Source organism: Mizuhopecten yessoensis, unplaced genomic scaffold (assembly GCF_002113885.1).
Source record: "Mizuhopecten yessoensis strain PY_sf001 unplaced genomic scaffold, ASM211388v2 scaffold11103, whole genome shotgun sequence".
Classification (NCBI taxonomy): Eukaryota; Metazoa; Mollusca; class Bivalvia; order Pectinida; family Pectinidae; genus Mizuhopecten; species Mizuhopecten yessoensis.
Genome location: NW_018408881.1, coordinates 258,282 through 276,624, shown reverse-complemented (window position 1 = coordinate 276,624; position 18,343 = coordinate 258,282). Strand labels below are relative to the sequence as shown.

General features: G+C 36.7%; 1 protein-coding gene across 3 annotated transcripts; it reads right to left on the bottom strand.

Annotated features, from left to right (window-relative positions):
• Nucleotides 1-379: 379 nt before the first annotated feature.
• LOC110465870 lies at nt 380-17,220 on the bottom strand. 3 transcript variants are annotated; one of them, XM_021521997.1, is made up of 5 exons: nt 17,028-17,220; nt 5,575-5,850; nt 3,253-3,397; nt 2,544-2,718; nt 380-1,848 (listed from the first exon to the last, which is right to left on the bottom strand). In XM_021521997.1, exons 2-5 carry the CDS (start codon nt 5,822-5,824, stop codon nt 1,360-1,362), a joined length of 1,059 nt encoding a protein of 352 aa, XP_021377672.1. In that variant the 5' UTR covers nt 5,825-5,850; nt 17,028-17,220; the 3' UTR covers nt 380-1,359. The 3 variants fall into 3 exon arrangements, with proteins under 3 accessions (XP_021377672.1, XP_021377670.1, XP_021377671.1); XM_021521995.1 differs by lacking the exon at nt 17,028-17,220 and adding an exon at nt 16,351-16,474; XM_021521996.1 differs by lacking the exon at nt 17,028-17,220 and adding an exon at nt 15,528-15,642.
• Nucleotides 17,221-18,343: the final 1,123 nt, after the last annotated feature.

The window sequence follows — 18,343 nt, the reverse complement described above, 5'->3', positions numbered from 1 at the left end:
TTTTTTAAACATTCACATCTTCATGGAATTTCATCATGATTTTTTAAATTTTTCGTTAGTGTGACATCACATGGTAAAATACTAGCCGCTTTCAACCGATTCAGCAATAGTATCGGTCAACCAGACTCTTGTTGTCTGCTTCGTACAAGTGCATGATAAAGCGTCTGGTTGAACGAGAACAATTCAGCGAGGGAGAATTTCTCTTTAACTCATTCGGCAGTTTGTTAGTCTCGTTCAACCAGACTCTTGTAGTCTGCGCAAGCGTCTGGTTGAACGAGACTAGTAGAATGTAAGACTTATAAACCAGAGGGCCTGGGTTCGACCCCTAATGGAGCTCTGTTACATAATCCTAACAAACGATAAGCTGATGAAAACAAAAAAGGAAAGAGAAATTTTATTTCTGTAAAATATACGTTTTTGTATTCGTAGTGTCCAGCACTATGTATAAAACTAAAGGTCAGCAAAAAGGCTCATATATACAAACTAGGCATTATAAGTTAGGCACTTTAAATTTATAACTTAAGTTAGGCAATTAAAATGTACAAAATATAGTTGAAAGCACTTCATATACACAGCTTAAAGAGTTAGGCACTTTACAAACCTGGACTACCAGAGCCCGGCCTATCAAGATAACCATATGTATATATATATATGTTTAGGACTCACACAACTAAATCATTTACTATATGTTATTACTAAGCTTTTGAGCTAATAGCCTTAATACTATCTAGATTCACAGATACATATACCTGACAAATGCTTCAAAAGGCAATTTTTGGTGAGTTTAGTGGCATATAAGAGCGCTACAGGCGTCTGCTTTTGACAACCAGAAGTTTACAAGCCAAACCTGTGAAGTGGGACGGGAAAAACCCCATGACATTCGACCCCACATCAATCAGCCATCCAATTTTAAAATCTACTAAAACTATACATTTTTCTAAAATTCAATTATCTGTAGATTTCATTCAATGTAAAATATGTCAACAATTACCTATTTAAATTACTCGGAGGCACTGTATCAAACCAGAACAAAGATTTTAGGTAGGGATTAAAATCGTATAAAACACATGCGGATTCGCTTATTAAAATTGTGTGAGACCTTTATCGAAATTCCGGATTATAAGATGTTACTGTGTATTAGGATCTCCGAGGTCCGAACTAACATGATTACCATAGACTTGCAATGTCACTATAAGTGTACTCCACAGCTTTTACCATGATCTCCCAAAATAGAAAGGTCATGACACAACCGGATGTCAGTCACAAGATGTCTGTTACATCCGGGCTACTCAGCGGGAACCGGCGTAATTTTTCATTTACGGAAAGTGCCGACGGTTCCCAATATTGCCGGGCTACTGTCTAAATGGTCGAGTTCGATGTTGAGAGAATCGAGGGGTTCTTGAAGAGCGTGTTTTCGTACACAAATAGGGCTACCATGACAACACCGGCGAGAAGGGCCGCGAGAATCCCGGCATATGGCGCCTTTAAGGAAGTATAGATGACAAAGTAGAGGAGACCGTGGAAGATCCACGCCCCAGACAGCCAATACACCATCTCCCCCAGCACGCACCAAACACCCTCCCGTCCCCATACGTTATACTCAAGGTCACGCAAATACAGGAAAAAGAACAGAAAAATCCCTAGCAGTGTAAGCCCGATCATGTTCAGGATCAGAAGGATGTGAGCCGGTGTAACACTACGCAGTGTGACGCGGAGTTTCTCCGAGATAACAAATAGTCCCTCGGCGATGTTTCCCCCGGCCTTATATGAACCGAATGTGGACACTATGTCAGCGATCACGGCGGAGGTGACGAGATTTCCGGCTCCGTAACCCACGGACACGTACAGCTGAAACAAACAACAAAGATTCACGTCAAGGTCATATCAAGTTATTACCTCTCATCTCATCATATATGATAGACTTTTATCTTTTCTTTTAAATGTTTGCTATAGCAACAGCCCAAGGAGACTCGTAAGAAATCAGCTAGAGCTATACAAATATGGTAATTTATTTGATTTATGAATATTCATGTTATTCAAATTAACATACCATTAACTTTCATATGATATTGACAAGCGCAAGTGTAAATAGGTGAATATATTGACAATATTGGAATTCTTCATATCCGTGTTAGGGCTAATTGTATGAACTTGATTGATTGCATAGTATATCAAATTTAGTGTGACGTCACAAACTACGATAACAGGTAAACTTAACGAGGTAGGGTCGTAACAAACTAATTCAAACAACCAAGAAATATAACTGACGCGTCCAAAGCCACAGACTGGAAAAGGGGAAATATCCCCTGTATGACCATGTTGGTTCACGAGAACCTGTATGACATATAAACCTAATGTAACCAAGTTGTATGATCTTCCACGTCCGGTGCCTCTACTTTTCCGATGTTATCTATAAATCTCTATCAAAAGAAGTACAATAGCGATCGATATGTTTTTCACGTTAATGATAAAAAATATATATATGAGTACGCTAATATAGGTTTATTTACAGAATGTAGCGTAAAATCATTTCTATTTCTTACCAAATCGAATTCCTGACAGTAGAGGAGAATGACGTCATTTCCGCATGCACCCATGCCCCATTCCGTTCTGAGGTAAGTGGCGAAGTTTTCCATTATAATGTTCTTTTGTGCACTGGTTATCTCCCCTGGCGAAGAGTTAAGGACTGGTTGGATCTGACCACAATCGTTGATGCAGCTGTAATGGGAATGGCGTACAAATGGCAGTACATTGTTAATTGAGGATAGCTTATAAACAATACAGAAAGGGTCATATATTTTATGTAAAACATGTCTTTATAAAATATGTGCTATGCCATTTATCAATTATGGCCTTTGGTTGAGACCATTCCCATCTCCTAGTCCGTATCACCCCCAGGGGCTGATATAGAGGAGGATATGGAAATTGTCATTTGGTATCCTTCCTATCAAAAACTGTTCTATACCATCAATATTATTAGCAATAACAAGTAAAACATGCAGAAAATATATATTTCATGAGCTTATCACATTCTGCATATAATAAAACACAATATACAGATATGGCGGATATGGCGCGTGCTAGGTAGATATGGCATGTGCAAGGCAGATATAGCTTGTGCTGGGCTGATATGGCGCGTGCCGGGCAGATATCAGAGAAAGGTCTATGGAATAATTGAACGACGATGCTGCTTGAATAAATACGAAGTCGTCAGACGATAAAAGACTCTGCATTTAATACCAAGCTACGTACATATCAGGATCGTTGAAATCTGGAATTCGGATTCGGTTGATGAGCGCCATGGCAACGATGAAGCTCTGTACCTCTCCATTCGGCGCTGTACACTGTGTGGACGTCTGTGTCTGAATGGCCTTAAGCGCTCTATCCACGGCAAGAACTGGAATAAAGAACATGTCACTGCTCTTAAAAGTTTAAATCTCAACTATGCAAAGAAGGAATTCTCATATTAACATTTGATATTTTAATCTTTAAAAAAATGTATCAAGTACATATGTATATGTATAGGTGTATGTTTGTTATTTGATAAAATAGGTGTTGAAGAAAATTCACACAAAGTAACGTAATATACGGTACATGAGAGAATTCTAAATATTGGCAATCGGCAAACCTCGGCTGATTCCGGTACCCTTGATTTAGGTACGGAATCTGCCGAGCTATGACGGGTAACAATACAACTTTTATTGACTGTTTATGGATTTTGAACGGAAGATGTAATCAGAACAACTCTCAGAGCATGAGAATTGAAAGAAAGGAGTATATTTGGAAACGATTCAACGTCCCAAGTATCGTCATTGCTACATCAGATATCTCTTCACTGTCCTTCCCGTTGAGAGCACAGGAAAAGCCCCCGATTCTGCAGGGGCCTAACATTAATCGCCTCACGTGATCATGCGATGAGGTATAACATCCTCTCCGCCCCCACCGGAAGTTTAAAATTTGCTGGGGGAGTAGAATGAGAAACGATGAAAATAAGAACTGACAAAGGTACCTCAGACATCTCATCATTGTTCCTTAAGATGAGAACGCAGAAGAAAGCGTTAGTTGCCTCATCTTTTCACGTGATAAAATACAGCCTCGTCCGACTCTTATTGCAGTATAAAAGTTGCAAGAATGGGGCAGAATGAGGAACGGCGAAATGTCATAAGTATGGTCAAGGGTACTTCAGATTTAATTTTTATATACTTTCTTAAGCTGAGACACGGACGAAAGAACCCAATACTGCAGGGACCCCACATACGATCGTGCGATGAGAACCAGCAGCCCCCCTTCCCTCCCCCCTGCCCACCCCCAACATCCAACCTCCTCCCCGAACCCCCCTCCCCGAGCTCCACCACACACGATGGTAATTGTAAATTAAGGAAGTCGATGACCAACATCACATATTTATTGTTTTCTAGTTCAAAGTATATTTAAAGCTAGATGTCATTGGACTATTCTGATTGGTCAATCCGAATTACAGGATATTCCGGGTGCGAGCAATTTCATTTATTGATACTGTTAACGTTACTAACATGATCATATTTAAGCTTGTTACTTGTTATTTATTAAGCTTGTATACAGTTTGGCACATTTCCAAAATGTAGTATTAATCAAAACTGTTTATCCGGATATTTATGCAGTAAGATTTGTGCATGTTTTCGCGTGAGTACACACGTTTAAATGTTTAATTTATCGTTATGCAATCTTTAGAAGACCGTGTCATTTTAAAGAAATGTCCTATACACACATTTATATAAATGAAACGGCTGATTTAAACGTAGGGATTATAGCATGCTGAAAGGGGTTATGCGGAGCAAATATAGAATACATGAGTGATATATTATTTAATTGATATCAAGATTAAATGAGTAATGTAGACACTTCTCTTGTGCTGTTTATTTGCTGTATAACTGTCGGTTAATTATTTATTCCGTAAACGTTCAGGTATTCTTGTGGTGTGGCGAGCTATTATACTCTATGTATCCAAGAGTTACTTCCCCTCTTACATGAAGTCTAAGAAATCGAGTTCAATTACATAGATTGATTCGAATCATCTAGGCAGACATTTTTAAAAGGAAATGATCAATTTGTTTTCCATTTGTTATTACGCTGCTAAACCTGTTTTAAAAAAGAGACAAAAACTCATCAGATCATCATAACAAATTCCTTAATATAATCGAAGGAAGGGAGGTAACTGACTTTTCATAGTTATGTGAATTTGTCATATAATACAAATGTTGTTATGTCCCCTGAATGGGAGAGATGGGGTCGGGATGGGGTTGAAAGAAAATTGTTTCTCCATGTGATCGTTGGAGGCAATTAATACTACTTGCAACATTGTGACATTTTATCTTGCATCTTCCTATTGGGTCTGTTGTCAATATTGTTACAAGATGGAGTATCACCTGCGTTGCCCAATCATCTTTGAAAACATAAGACCTATGTTCCAAAACCAGACGTGGACAAGCAAAAGTATATTGGGGAACATCTCCGTACATGATCAGTTAACGAGGTTTAAACACACTGAAATAAAAAAAAATAACGTCACTTTTTGTGACGTGTTCAAAACCGTACCTTGTGACGTAATAAGTTTGTCGGGATCACATATATAGTGTTGGTCGGTCGATCCCTCTATCCCACACAGAAGGGCGTCGAACCTAGGATTATGGAACTTACAGTGGGACCACACCTTTTCTGACGTCACCGGGTCGATCGTATAGGTGTAACCCTGGAAGTGTTGCGTTGCGTTTTTACACGCTGTGTACGAGGTTACCTCCCCTGTCCAAAGTGCGGTTAACAACAGGAGAATGGCAAACATTGCCATGGTGGTTCTTCTGTGTCTTCACATTTCTGAATGATAAAAGGTAAAAGATGACAAAGAAATGCCACATAAATTAATTTTATATTTTTAACGAGGCAAATATGAATGGTATGGTGTACCTCAACTATCTAAGAGTGTTAATACATGTATGTTAAATGACGGGGAGACAAACATCATATTTCCCGGAAGCGCGTGCTGCGAGTTGGCAAAATATCATCTCTACCGGGGCGAACGTCCACTTCCGATGTCCCAATGGAGATTTAACATTAGCGTCGGGCCCTACTTGGAATTTCAAATCAAGATAAAAACAACAAGGTATGGATATAGGAATCATGAACAGTTAGTTTCAGAATCATTATTACAAATGGGACCTCATTGACTTAAACCTGTGTGGGTATTAAAGGTGCGGAAATACAAGTCCACCTGATATGACATAATTACTATATGAAATTTTATCATCATTGTGTGCAACATATTCCAACTGTTATTTTGATACCGAATGTTACACTATTTCAAGGAATAGTAATGTTCTTTTTATTGAAGATTTAAACAGAAAAGTACGTGAAATTTTAATACTAATGAAAAGTTCCCATTTCGGACACGTTTATTTACATAGTTCTAAAATGAGTCTATTTTTTCATAATTGCTTACCATTAATATCTTTCAACATCAGTAATTCAAAAAACGTCAGACAAGGATAAATTTCCTTGCTTAAATTGTCTAATGTTAAAGATACAAAATAATGTAATATGGGCAAAAGACAAAATAAAATAATGATCAAGTGTTTATTAGTCTTATTATTAGTTTTTTTATATATATCTCTCTGCATATCTTTGTCTATCACACAATCTCAACCTTAAGTAGTTCTCCAGGGGAAAGATTACTTTTGCAGAATACAAATTTATGAGTTATCACTGCTGCACATAACTTAAAAAACATGCGTAATATAATGAAATGTTTTGGTTCGATGCCAAAACAGAAAATGTATCGGTATTTACAAAAATAAACATTGATAATCAAATCTTCATGATTATGTGAAATTGTGAACTGGCCATGTTAGGCATGCTTAATAGGTATTTGACCGGTTGGGATATAACATAAGAAAAATTGTTAGTGTTTTACGTCCTATTAACAATTATGGTAATTTAAGGACGTGTCAGTTTTTGGTGGTGGGGGAAAACCAGCGTTCCCGGAAAAAAACACCGACCTACGGCCAGTACCTAGCGACAGCCCCAAGTAGGCCTCGAACCCGCAACATCAAAACGATTCTGTAGAGGGAATATATGTATGGACAGATGCTAAAGAAGTATAAAATATATAGGCAAGTTGACATTGTTTGAAATATTCTAAATTTTGCGAACATTTTGCATGTTTTTCTAATTCAAAGTATCACTACGCTTACTTCATGTATATCAATATATTTACATTCTTGATGTTTGTTCTGTACATGAATCTACCAACTGAAAACAACTGCCATTAGACCACGAATACACTATGAATACAACGATTATCGTGCAACCAGTCAGCTGATTTCACACACAATCACAAATCATATTACTACGCATAGTACTGTTTCTGAGAAGAGTTATCTCCCCTTCTCCGAGATAACGTAGTTGCGAGAAATAATAATAAACAAAAATCGTTAATGATGCACCATTGCAGTATTATTGTTATTCTTTCTTATTCAAAATTAAAAAAATTACTTATAACATTGTAATATTAAATACTGACTTCCAACTCGCAATCGGTTCCTTGTTGTCACGAACTTTCTAACGCCCAAACGTCCGGCTGGGTAATCTCCGTGACATCAACTTGCACATTAAACTCATAGAACTTTGTAATGACACAGGGCACTTTATCCACCAACTTACCATCATTTACATCTGCAGTTTATTTTGGTAAACAGCACATTCAACGGCTGTACATTTAACTTCAAATGAGCTCTATGCTTACTGCCGACGGGTGCTCGGCCAACGAGTATCCTTGATGGTTACTGTGGTGACCGATGATTTGAAATAGTGCGGACATAAACTTTTTTAGATATATGATATGCGGTGTTTAATGCAAAAAAAACACCATCATATAAGATCAACTTTCAAAAATGAAAGGAGTTTTAAGTGTTGAATATTATAAGATTCTATATATATATTTTCGTTTCAACAAATTCTGGCTGTTCCTTTTTTATGGTTTTCTGTCCGATAATAATATCAAAAATATTAAGTATGGTATTTTTTTTACTGCAGTTCATCGTAACGTAAATATATGATAAATTGAATGAACTTTTTTCATGTACATTGCATCAATGAATAGCAGTAGCTGATCTACATGTCTTCTGAGGAGCGCTAACGCGCTCCACAGGATATATAGTTCAGCTACTGCTATTCATTGCCGCAATGTACATAAAAAATCTCCATTCAATCCGATCCCTATATGACATATTAAGTATCAAAATAACAATAAATTTATACACTAAACATTATCATAATTCATTTCCAGAATTACATTTATCTGTCATTTTGCTAGGATACCCCCGTCACTTAACCTAGTGTTATACAAGGAGGTCCACTAAGGTAATCAGTAGTAATTATGAATAATTGTATATACATACAGTTTTTGTTCATTTTTATGTATCTACATATGGCGAAACAATAAAAAAAACTGAAGTGGGGGCCGAATATTGACCTCACCTTTATAGTGTGAACAATTATCGCCCGCCATGAATTTACTCTAATCCTAAATCCGTTTCCAGTAAAATCCGGGATCGGCAGAGAAAAATTCAAATCACGTTCGAAATGCTCGTGGTTGTGTCTCCTACAATCTAAAAGTAGGTAAATCTGTAATTTCAGGTAAGGTGCTAGATAAACTTTTCTATATACTTGTTCCAATCAGGAAGGTTCTTTTTTATTTTTTATCTAAATCCGGCAGTCCTAACAAACTAATAAACTTCAAGATGTGGGAACACTTTTCATATCGTTCAATATTCATCCGGCTACCTCCTTTATGTTGTAAATTACGCTATTAAGGCATTCAAAAATGGAATGAAAATTATTACCGCTAAATGGTACAGTAAGGTGCAAAACCATAAATATCTTATCAAAGCTCCAGAAAACACGGACACGGAAAAATGTTAAGTGAATATTTTAATGAGTAAATACATGTAACTAAAATCTATCAGAGAGTGTCAAAAGTAAAGTAAAACGGGGATAAATGAATTGAATGCTGTCAGTTATTATCGTCATGTCGTGGTGTTACGTTTTGTGTAGGGGAGACCGGGGCAAGTTCGACCGGGGTAAATCCGGCCTCCCCTGATATTTTTGGTCTTGAGCAACTATTTACAACTTTGAGAATCTTAGCAGCTCAGTTAACTGGGCGTCTCGGGACGTTCACACGAAAAAATGGCAAGGAAAACTCAGTTACTGAATAACTAAACCGGAGAAAGTTACTTTCGGAGAGCAAAAAGAAAATCACTTTTAGTTTTGCGAAATTTGTGTAAACCGAATGGCTACATACTACATGTAGTTTATGTTGTACGTGTAGCACACTGACAGCTTCACATGATGATGTACATAAAAACTAAGCACTGACTTCCGTATTGCTGTAATACACGAATTTATTGAAATATCAATTCAGGTAAGGTTTTGTCCATGCAACGCATGGAAAGTCGTGAAATTGGCGGGAAAATCTGACGTTGCGCATGCATGCTTTATGACACGTGGGGCACGTTCGGCCATCCAATCTTACGACAGAAAAGTTTAATAGTTCTTTAAATACGTAAGTATTTGACCTTTTGTTATTATTTTATGAAAGCGGTATACATGCACATACATTTCAACAAATATGATACTGTCCAGAACGACCTAAATAATAAATGGGCCGAACTTGCCCTGGTGCCGGTCTCCCCTACCCCGTCTGCTAAAACATCCAAACTGGATCCACGCACTGTTGTTATAAAGACATCATTTGCTATACTATTGTAGTAAAACAGGATGTTTCAGTAATTTTAAAAGTAGGAAATATTAATATTTTCTTTAAAAAGTGTTATATTTTGGGTACTCTTACGTTAGTCGTTCCGCCCGGTAAAATTAAGGCATTCGGCACTGGACTACGCACAGGGACCTGAGAATTTGTTCCAACTATATTTGGACCTGAACTTAGGTGTCAGAGTAATTTAGCACGTTTATATCATCATTTGGGGGTGTCATTTTTACCGAAAGTTGATTCAATCCCCTAAATGGTGTAAAATTACTCTGAACACCTTAATTAACGTCTAAAAATAGCTGTAACAAATTATCCGGTCCCTGTGTGACTACGTAGTATAGGAGGAAATATGAAATCTCGTTGACGATAACCTGGGTTCTAAATCAAAGACTTATTCTATTAGAGGTGTATAAACTGGAGAGTCAAATAATGATAATGAAATTGATAATAATTCGAGGTCGTCTCAAAGCGGTTCACAAATTAATATCCGTGGTTATTGGGCCTTTGCAACCATGCGATATCTTTCTCAAATCACTGGGGAGCATACAGCCGGTGCTGCCATTTTGGCGCTCACAGCTAGCATTAAACAATTTTAGCACAGTCCAACCACGTACTCATCTGCAGCTGAGTAGACTGGAGTAAGCGGGGTAAAGTATATTGCTGAAAGATACAACACAGTGTCGTGACGTGAATCGAACCCGCAACCCTTCAGTCACGAGCCCGTCGTCCTACCACTGTACTACCGTGCCTCCATAGCGCTACACAGCACGATACCCATCACACTAATGGGACTCTACCCTCGTGAACCAGTGATATTTATTAGCTTTCAAAAGCGTGCGTTGATATATTACAAACATCCTACACAAGAAGAACTTACAAATTTTATCGATCGGCAGACATTAGGTTTCTGTCTACCTTCGCTTGATTTAAGAGAGCGTTTTATCATCCCGAACTGTACATCAATAGCGTATTATTGGGTGGTTGATTTACGATCCTTAGAAGGTCTACTTTTATAACAGTGGCAAATGTAATTAATTTTGTCCTCACAAAATGATGGAAGGTGAAATGGGGGGGGGGGGGGGGGGGGGGATGCCATTACGTAAACACAGGAAAAAGTTTCAAATTCTGAATGGAACGACAAACTTATTTGGCAAAACAATAAAACCGCGGAGAACGTCATGAACACCACAACACGCGCACGTAGAGGTTCTCATTTGCGTCATCGCCACCCGTCATAACGCCTCTTGTCTCTTTAGCAGTTTTTCAGTCACCAACGATACACTGAAATCCGAAGGCCTGTATTCGTCTGTGCTTAAACTAACTGTCTTGTCACTCAGTCAAATCATGTGACAATTTCAAAACATCAAGTGTTAATTATGGAAAAACAATGACACTTTGCTTGAAGTATATCCAATATATTTCAACATTATAGACAAATTGTGATTTATTACTCGAACAAGCAATTAGCCTTGAACACAGAATGTGAGTTTGAGTATATGAGAACGGTTTCATGAATCCAAAAAAAATGTGTTCAGTGTGGATTGTTAACCTTTCTGGTAGAAAACCTTGGTAGAGTAGGTTTTCTTCTTTTGTCAACAGCATTCGTTTATCAGGATATCATGATATTTAGATTATACCGTTAATACATACTTCGGACAGAATTTACTTCGACACGTTAAGTTCATCAGAAGGAGAGACAAGAATAAGTATTACTTATGGGTAAAATATCCTCAAGTTTCCGCACAAAATAAACATTTACCAATTTCATAAACAAAATAAATAAATAACGATAGGTTTCTATATAAAGCTAAATAATATAAACAGACTGTAATCGCACGATATATTAATGTTTGTAAGATCAGAGCACTTACCGGCAATATCTTCCCTAAAGCGTCTTCAACGAAGGTTTTTGCAAACAGTAGTTTTATACTTAAGTAATTAAGTATACTAGTAAGTGTTTTATATACAGTGATTATGTGGTTTATCGTTGTGTTGCCAAGATTCCAGGGTTATTTGTATTTGTAATAAATATTGTAGAAGGACAAGAAGGCGTTTTTTTATAGTTAAGCAATCAATATTTTAGCAAATGTTGTCATGGTCCTATAACACACATTGCTTTTGGTGACAAACTAGGTAGGGTTTTATGTAAGTTTGTCAGCAATAAAAATGTGTGTTATAGGACCATAATAACATTTGTTAAACTATTGATTATTTATATTTACACGATGTACATTTCGATAGAGTAGTAATACTTAATTTAGATATTCTGAACAGTTCTTTCAACAGCAAATTAAGTGTTGCCAACAATGAAATTGATGACGTCACAATAGAGATTGATGACGTTACAATAGCAAATGTTGTTTTAAAAAGTGTCATGACAACATTTGCCTTCTCAATGCATTGCAATGGAAGTAAGCAGAGAAAATGTAAATGATATTTAATGAAATACCAGAAGAAACACAGCCATCGTTGATGGACAAGGACTTATTTACGTAGTATTTCAATAAATAAAACCTGTAGGTAACAAATATATGCATTTCATCTTTCGTGAATAGACTTAAATATACCTTAAAAAACACGACATTTTGTGAGCAATGGTTTTGGTTAGGTAATACGGCATGCTATTTAGTGTGTCGTGTGGTTTATCGTTTGGATTTGTAAGGATAAACGGGTATTTGTATTTGTAATAAATGTTTTACAAATGTGACGTTTGTATGTAATTTTTCATGAAATATCGCATGAAATACGACAACCGTCGCTGGACGATGACCTGTTAATAAAATCCTATACTTATACTAAAATGGTATATGTAGGCAAAACATTTAAATGGATTTTATGATTTAATCTTTCGTAAATAAACGACGAAAGCTTCAAATCAAACTTACCAGCTTAAGGTGAATAGTATCGAACAGAATTGTGAAATGCTCATATGTCACCATGCTAGACAAGTTAAATGTCAGTCGTCTTAACGTGACAGTTATCAGACCAAGTCATCATAATTGGAATCGAACTCGACCTAAATTACCACGTTATTGCTAAGTTTGCTAGGCGTTTCCATGCCATCTTACTCTATAGCAAGTCTCGACTCGTGAAAGAGGATTCGTGTGTATATATGATGTTAAGGTGAACATCTCTCCTTTTTGAAGGTACAAATTTATCTGAGCAGGAAAATAAATCAACTCCATGCATACTCAGCAATTTATTCATGATTCTAACAGATTTTAACCCACCCCGCTCCCTTTCCCTCTTTCTATCTCTCTCTGTTATAGTTAAAAATCAGCTTGTATATAAGTTGAAATGTTTTTGTACCGATCTTTTCCGATGCTGACGGCACAATAGAAACGGATATTCAAGGACGAACGGAATGACAAAGAGGAAGCAAACCAAGGCTTTTTGTTTGTTTGTTTGTTTGATTTTGTTTAACGTCCTATTAACAGCTAAGGTCATTTAAGGACGGCCTCCCCTGTGTGCAAGATGCATGCGTGTAGTGTTAGTGTGTGTATTTTGGGAGGCTGCGATATGTTCGTGTTTGTCTCCTTGTGATAGCGCGGAACTGATGCCGACTTTATAGTGCTACCTCACTGAAACATACTGCCGAAGACACTCAGCAGGACGCCCCACCCGGTCACATTATACTGACAACGGGCGAACCAGTCGTCCAACTCCTAATTTGCTGAGCGTTAAGCAGTGATGGACAATAGTACAAGGCACGGGAGTGATGGACAATAGTACAAGCAGACAATCAGAATGTTTAGGAAAGTGTATAGTGTCAACTGCTGCCGTCAGTGTTGGAAAAGATTGTTCACATTATGAAAAAAATCCATCTTTAAAAAATCTCTCTCCCTCTCTCTCTCTCTCTCTCATAAGATATGTACAAATGGTTGTGTATATGGTATATGCCATCTTGAATTTTGTAAGTATATACAGATGTTTTATTATAGGGAAAGGGCTTTAAATAAGTTGTACAACTTGTGCTCAGTCCTGTTGCTTTAAAGGCAATAAAATATGTTTAAATCGAAATAAGGTGAACACTCGTCTGCGATATATATTACACTCTTACATGAAGGAATTTTATGTGTAAGGCATTGGGCAGGGCAATATTTGTCATGATATTTCTGAGTCGACAATCATTATAGCGGATTTTTGAATAGTTTAATGACAGTAAAGTAATGAAAGTACCATTAAAGAATATATACAGTTTTGTAACGTTACTTTGTACAGAGCATAAATAATTTCAGTAGTTATTGCACAAACTAGACAAAACAGTTGACGTAATTGGCAATGCAACATCTAAGATATTACAATTGAAAGTCAACCTATTAAATGCAGTGACCAAGTGATTGAAGCCCAAAGCCAAACCATTAAATCTAACAGCCAAACCATTAAATCTAACAGCCAAACCATTAAATCTAACAGCTAAATCATTGATTGCAACCGCGAAACCACTGGATCCAACAGCCTACTAATGTAATCCAACAGTTCAGCAATTAAATTTAGCCACATAATTATCAACTTCAACAAACAAATTATTTGATCCAACAGTCAAACGATTGGATCTAACACTTAAACCATTGAATCCAATAGTAAAGCCATTAAAATCGACAGTCAAATCATTGAATCTAGCAGCCAAACAATTGATCCAACAGCCGAACCATTGAATTAAATTGTCACACCATCAAATCCTTTGCTACTTTTTGTATTTCTTTTATATGCTATCTCTGCAAATCAACATCGAGTACTGATTTCACACTCGTGTTTTGACGTTACAGTATCATATGATGTGTTTTACTTCAAATTAATTGAAATTTCCTGAAAATATGTAGGCATAATCTTTGTATTTTGAATACAGTGATCACAAATGCGTTGATCAGCACTTTGAGTTCGGATTTCATATTTGTATGTGGAAGCTGTGGTATATTCAACTCTGCTCTACTTATGTAATATACATCCTTTGTGATACGAAACATTTCGAGATAACAAATATTTTGGTCAACACTAGCATCAAGTAACTCTATCCTAGCAATGAAACACGTCAGTAAAATTGCCCTTTACTTTTAGCGTCAGATGTGATGTAGCTGGCTGCCTACAGTTAACTAAAATAAAACTTGATATCTGAGAGAGAGGTCAACACCACATCATAAAATATGATATTTAAACAAGTATAAACACGAACATTCGTGAACGGAGGGGACACAGCTCTATCAGAATTTATTGAATATTTTATCTTATCACTACACGGTTTTGCTTTATTGAGTATTGGATACTGTGTTAAGATCTTTTGAATTATGAAGTTAAGATGCCATTTGTATCCTCATAAATCAAAGTTGAGCAGGCTTTATAAAATTCCTTGGCCGCCATTTTGAACACATACATACTGAAGTATCCTATACAGAACAGATATTACTCTAAGCAAAAGCGTTTAGATAGCTTACAACGATGGGGCAGTCTTTAATAACTGTTATAATATACATGGTAGAAAAGTGAAATCTAAAAATTGAATATTTAATTCATGTAATCTTAATAGATAAATTGTCCATTTTACCTTAATTCCAGTATTTTATTGTGAAAAATTAAATGACAAATATCTTGAAATGAAATATCGACATCAGCTTCAATAGCAAATATATTTCTTCACCTCAATATTAGTCAGGATGATATTCACTAGACATGTAGATTTGTACAAGTATATGTAAAACTCAACAACATCAATAAAATACACGAAACATACCTTCGGCGATGGACCAGAGATGACAGCCGCCAATACTGTATACACGAGGTAAGTGCTGAGTAAATCTATCCTAGCAATGAACTACGTCAGTAAAATTTACCCTTGCTAGCGTCAGATTTAATGTAGTCGGCTCCCTGCAGTCAACTAATATAAAATGTAATATCTGAGAGAGTTGTCAACACCACGTCATAAAATATGATATTAAAACAAATTGAAAATGCCAAATTTAAGCACCAGCATCCATGAACGGAGAGGAAACAGCTCTGACAGAATTTTACAGAGAGGTTTATTGAATATTTTATCCCAATACTTAGCTTATCACCACACAGGGTTTGCTTTATTGAGTATTGAATACTATGTTAAGATCTTTTGAATTATTAAAGTGAAGATGCCATTTATTTCCTCATAAATCAAAGTTCAGCAGACTTTGTACAATTCTTGGCGGCCACTTTGAACACGTACATGCTGAAATATTATATACAGAACAGCTATCCCTGTGGGCAAAAGCGTTTAGATAGCTTAGAACGGTAAATCAGTCTTAAACAACTATAATATACATGGTAGAAAGTTTCTAAAATCTGATCATTGAAAACTAGTATTTGTAACTTTAATAAATTCTCTATTTTATCTTAAATCTTGTGTGTTATTGTGATACATTGAATGACAAATATCTTGAAATGAAATATCGATCTCAGCTTCAGGAACGAAAACCGAAACGTATTTGTATGTGTCCATATTTACAAGGATGATGTTTCCTAGACATGTAGGTTTGTACAAGGGTATGTAACACTAGACAACATCGATAAAATGCACGAATTCTTACCTTCGACATGGGATCAGAGATGACAGCCATCAATAAACGGAGTAAGCGCTGAGGTCCCATTACATTTACAACATAAAGAGGCCCTGACGGGGTTCGAGCCAAGCTTCATGAGGCAAACTTAATGGGAATCGATATAGCAAATGTTTAAACTTAGCCTCCTTCACAAGATCCGTTTTTGCAGAACACTGTTTGTATAGACGGTAGTCTTAAAAACACAAAAGCTTATTTCTTTGGAACAGTGTTGTTAAATGTTAGGTCCCGTTCTCTTTTTAACAATGGTGAAAAACAAATTCTTTAACCATGGAATAAGGAAAATACTTGTAAAGGATAATTTTATTTATCTAATTTCTCCTCTTTTTCAGGAGGGACCTTTAAAATCAAGTTTAAATATGAAATTAACAAAACTGTTTAAGGAGGAGAAATATTTAAAATAAAGTATGAAATTTTATTTTTGCACTTTTGTAAGTTGAAGCCAGGCAGTACAGAGCAACCCAAACAAAAATGTTCGGATTAGGTCAAGATTATTTGTGAAATATACAGTGTGAATATGTTATAGACATTTTATCCTAAAATTGTCTTATGGCATGCGTTTCATCATGAAGATGACGTTGACAATACTTACAAAAGAGAAAAGAAGAGAATTATTCAAAATATGATATGACGTTGACAATACTTACGGAAGAGGAATATCCGAAAGAAAGTATCAAGTTGACTATTCTTAAGGAGAACACATGGCGACATTAACATGGTGTAATAGATGACTTTTAAATCTATTTAACCTCGGCACAGTGAAATATTGATACAAGACAGATACACGTGTACATGTTACAACCGTCCCATAGCGGCAGTGTTTACAGCACGTTGATACCAAACAACCCAGATCACTTGTTACTATACACAGACGGCAACAAACACACTTAAAGCTACAAAGTCAAAAGTGATTGCCTCTGGTCCTGTATGTTTCATCGCTTGTGTGTATTGTCTGCCTGCTATGTCAACCACTATACGGACTTAAGTGTAATGTGCAGTGCAAGCACGGGGATGTTGTTGGCAATTGTAAAATGAACGTAACACACACTCTCTCTCTCTCTCTGTAACACACAATCACACTCACACATGCTCTCTCTCTCTCTCTCTCTCTCTCTCTCTCTCTCTCTCTCTCTCTCTCTCTCTGTAACACACCTACACACACACACCTACACCCCACCCACCCACACCCCACCCACACCCCTCTCTCTCACACACACACACACACACACACACACACACACATACACCCTCTCTCTCTCTCTCTCTCTCAGTAACACGCACACATATACACACACACACACACACACACACACACACAACACGTTTGAGTAATGCACACGCTTGTCTTGTCCTAAGCTTATGATGTAAATCATATTTGATGATTCCTATTCTAATTTTGAACATCTGCGGTTGAACAATTCATTGCATAATGTTATCAAGGGGAAATAACTCGTGTATACATAAACTACAGCGAATGTATTTGGTGTCATATCGGGAACCCACTTGTTTGCAAGCCACGCCCATGGATATTTATTTGACAACGAAAAAACATACAACTGTTAATATCAGGGAATTGATTATATCAGTATCGTCATTGGCTTACATGATTAACATTCTATCTTGATTATATCATATCATTACCGAGCAGAACCAGAACCAGAAATCTCAATTATATTATGTGTGCCCAAAATGTGTCCTTGTTGATCACAGCAAGATTATCAAAATATATGATCAACAGGGAAAAACACTCAAAACCATGCGTAGTTTTACCATAAGTCGTACGTTGGTGTGGTCCTGTTCATATCTTGGTAAAACATACATCTGTCTGAGCAAATTCGAAAAGAAAAGGTGTTATTTGTGTACATTATTGATAACTTTAGCTTCATTTTTTTCTTTGGTCTTCCTCGATATCCAGGGGTTACGCTCACTTGTAAACGCTCTCTGCACTCCTGGAATATGTCAT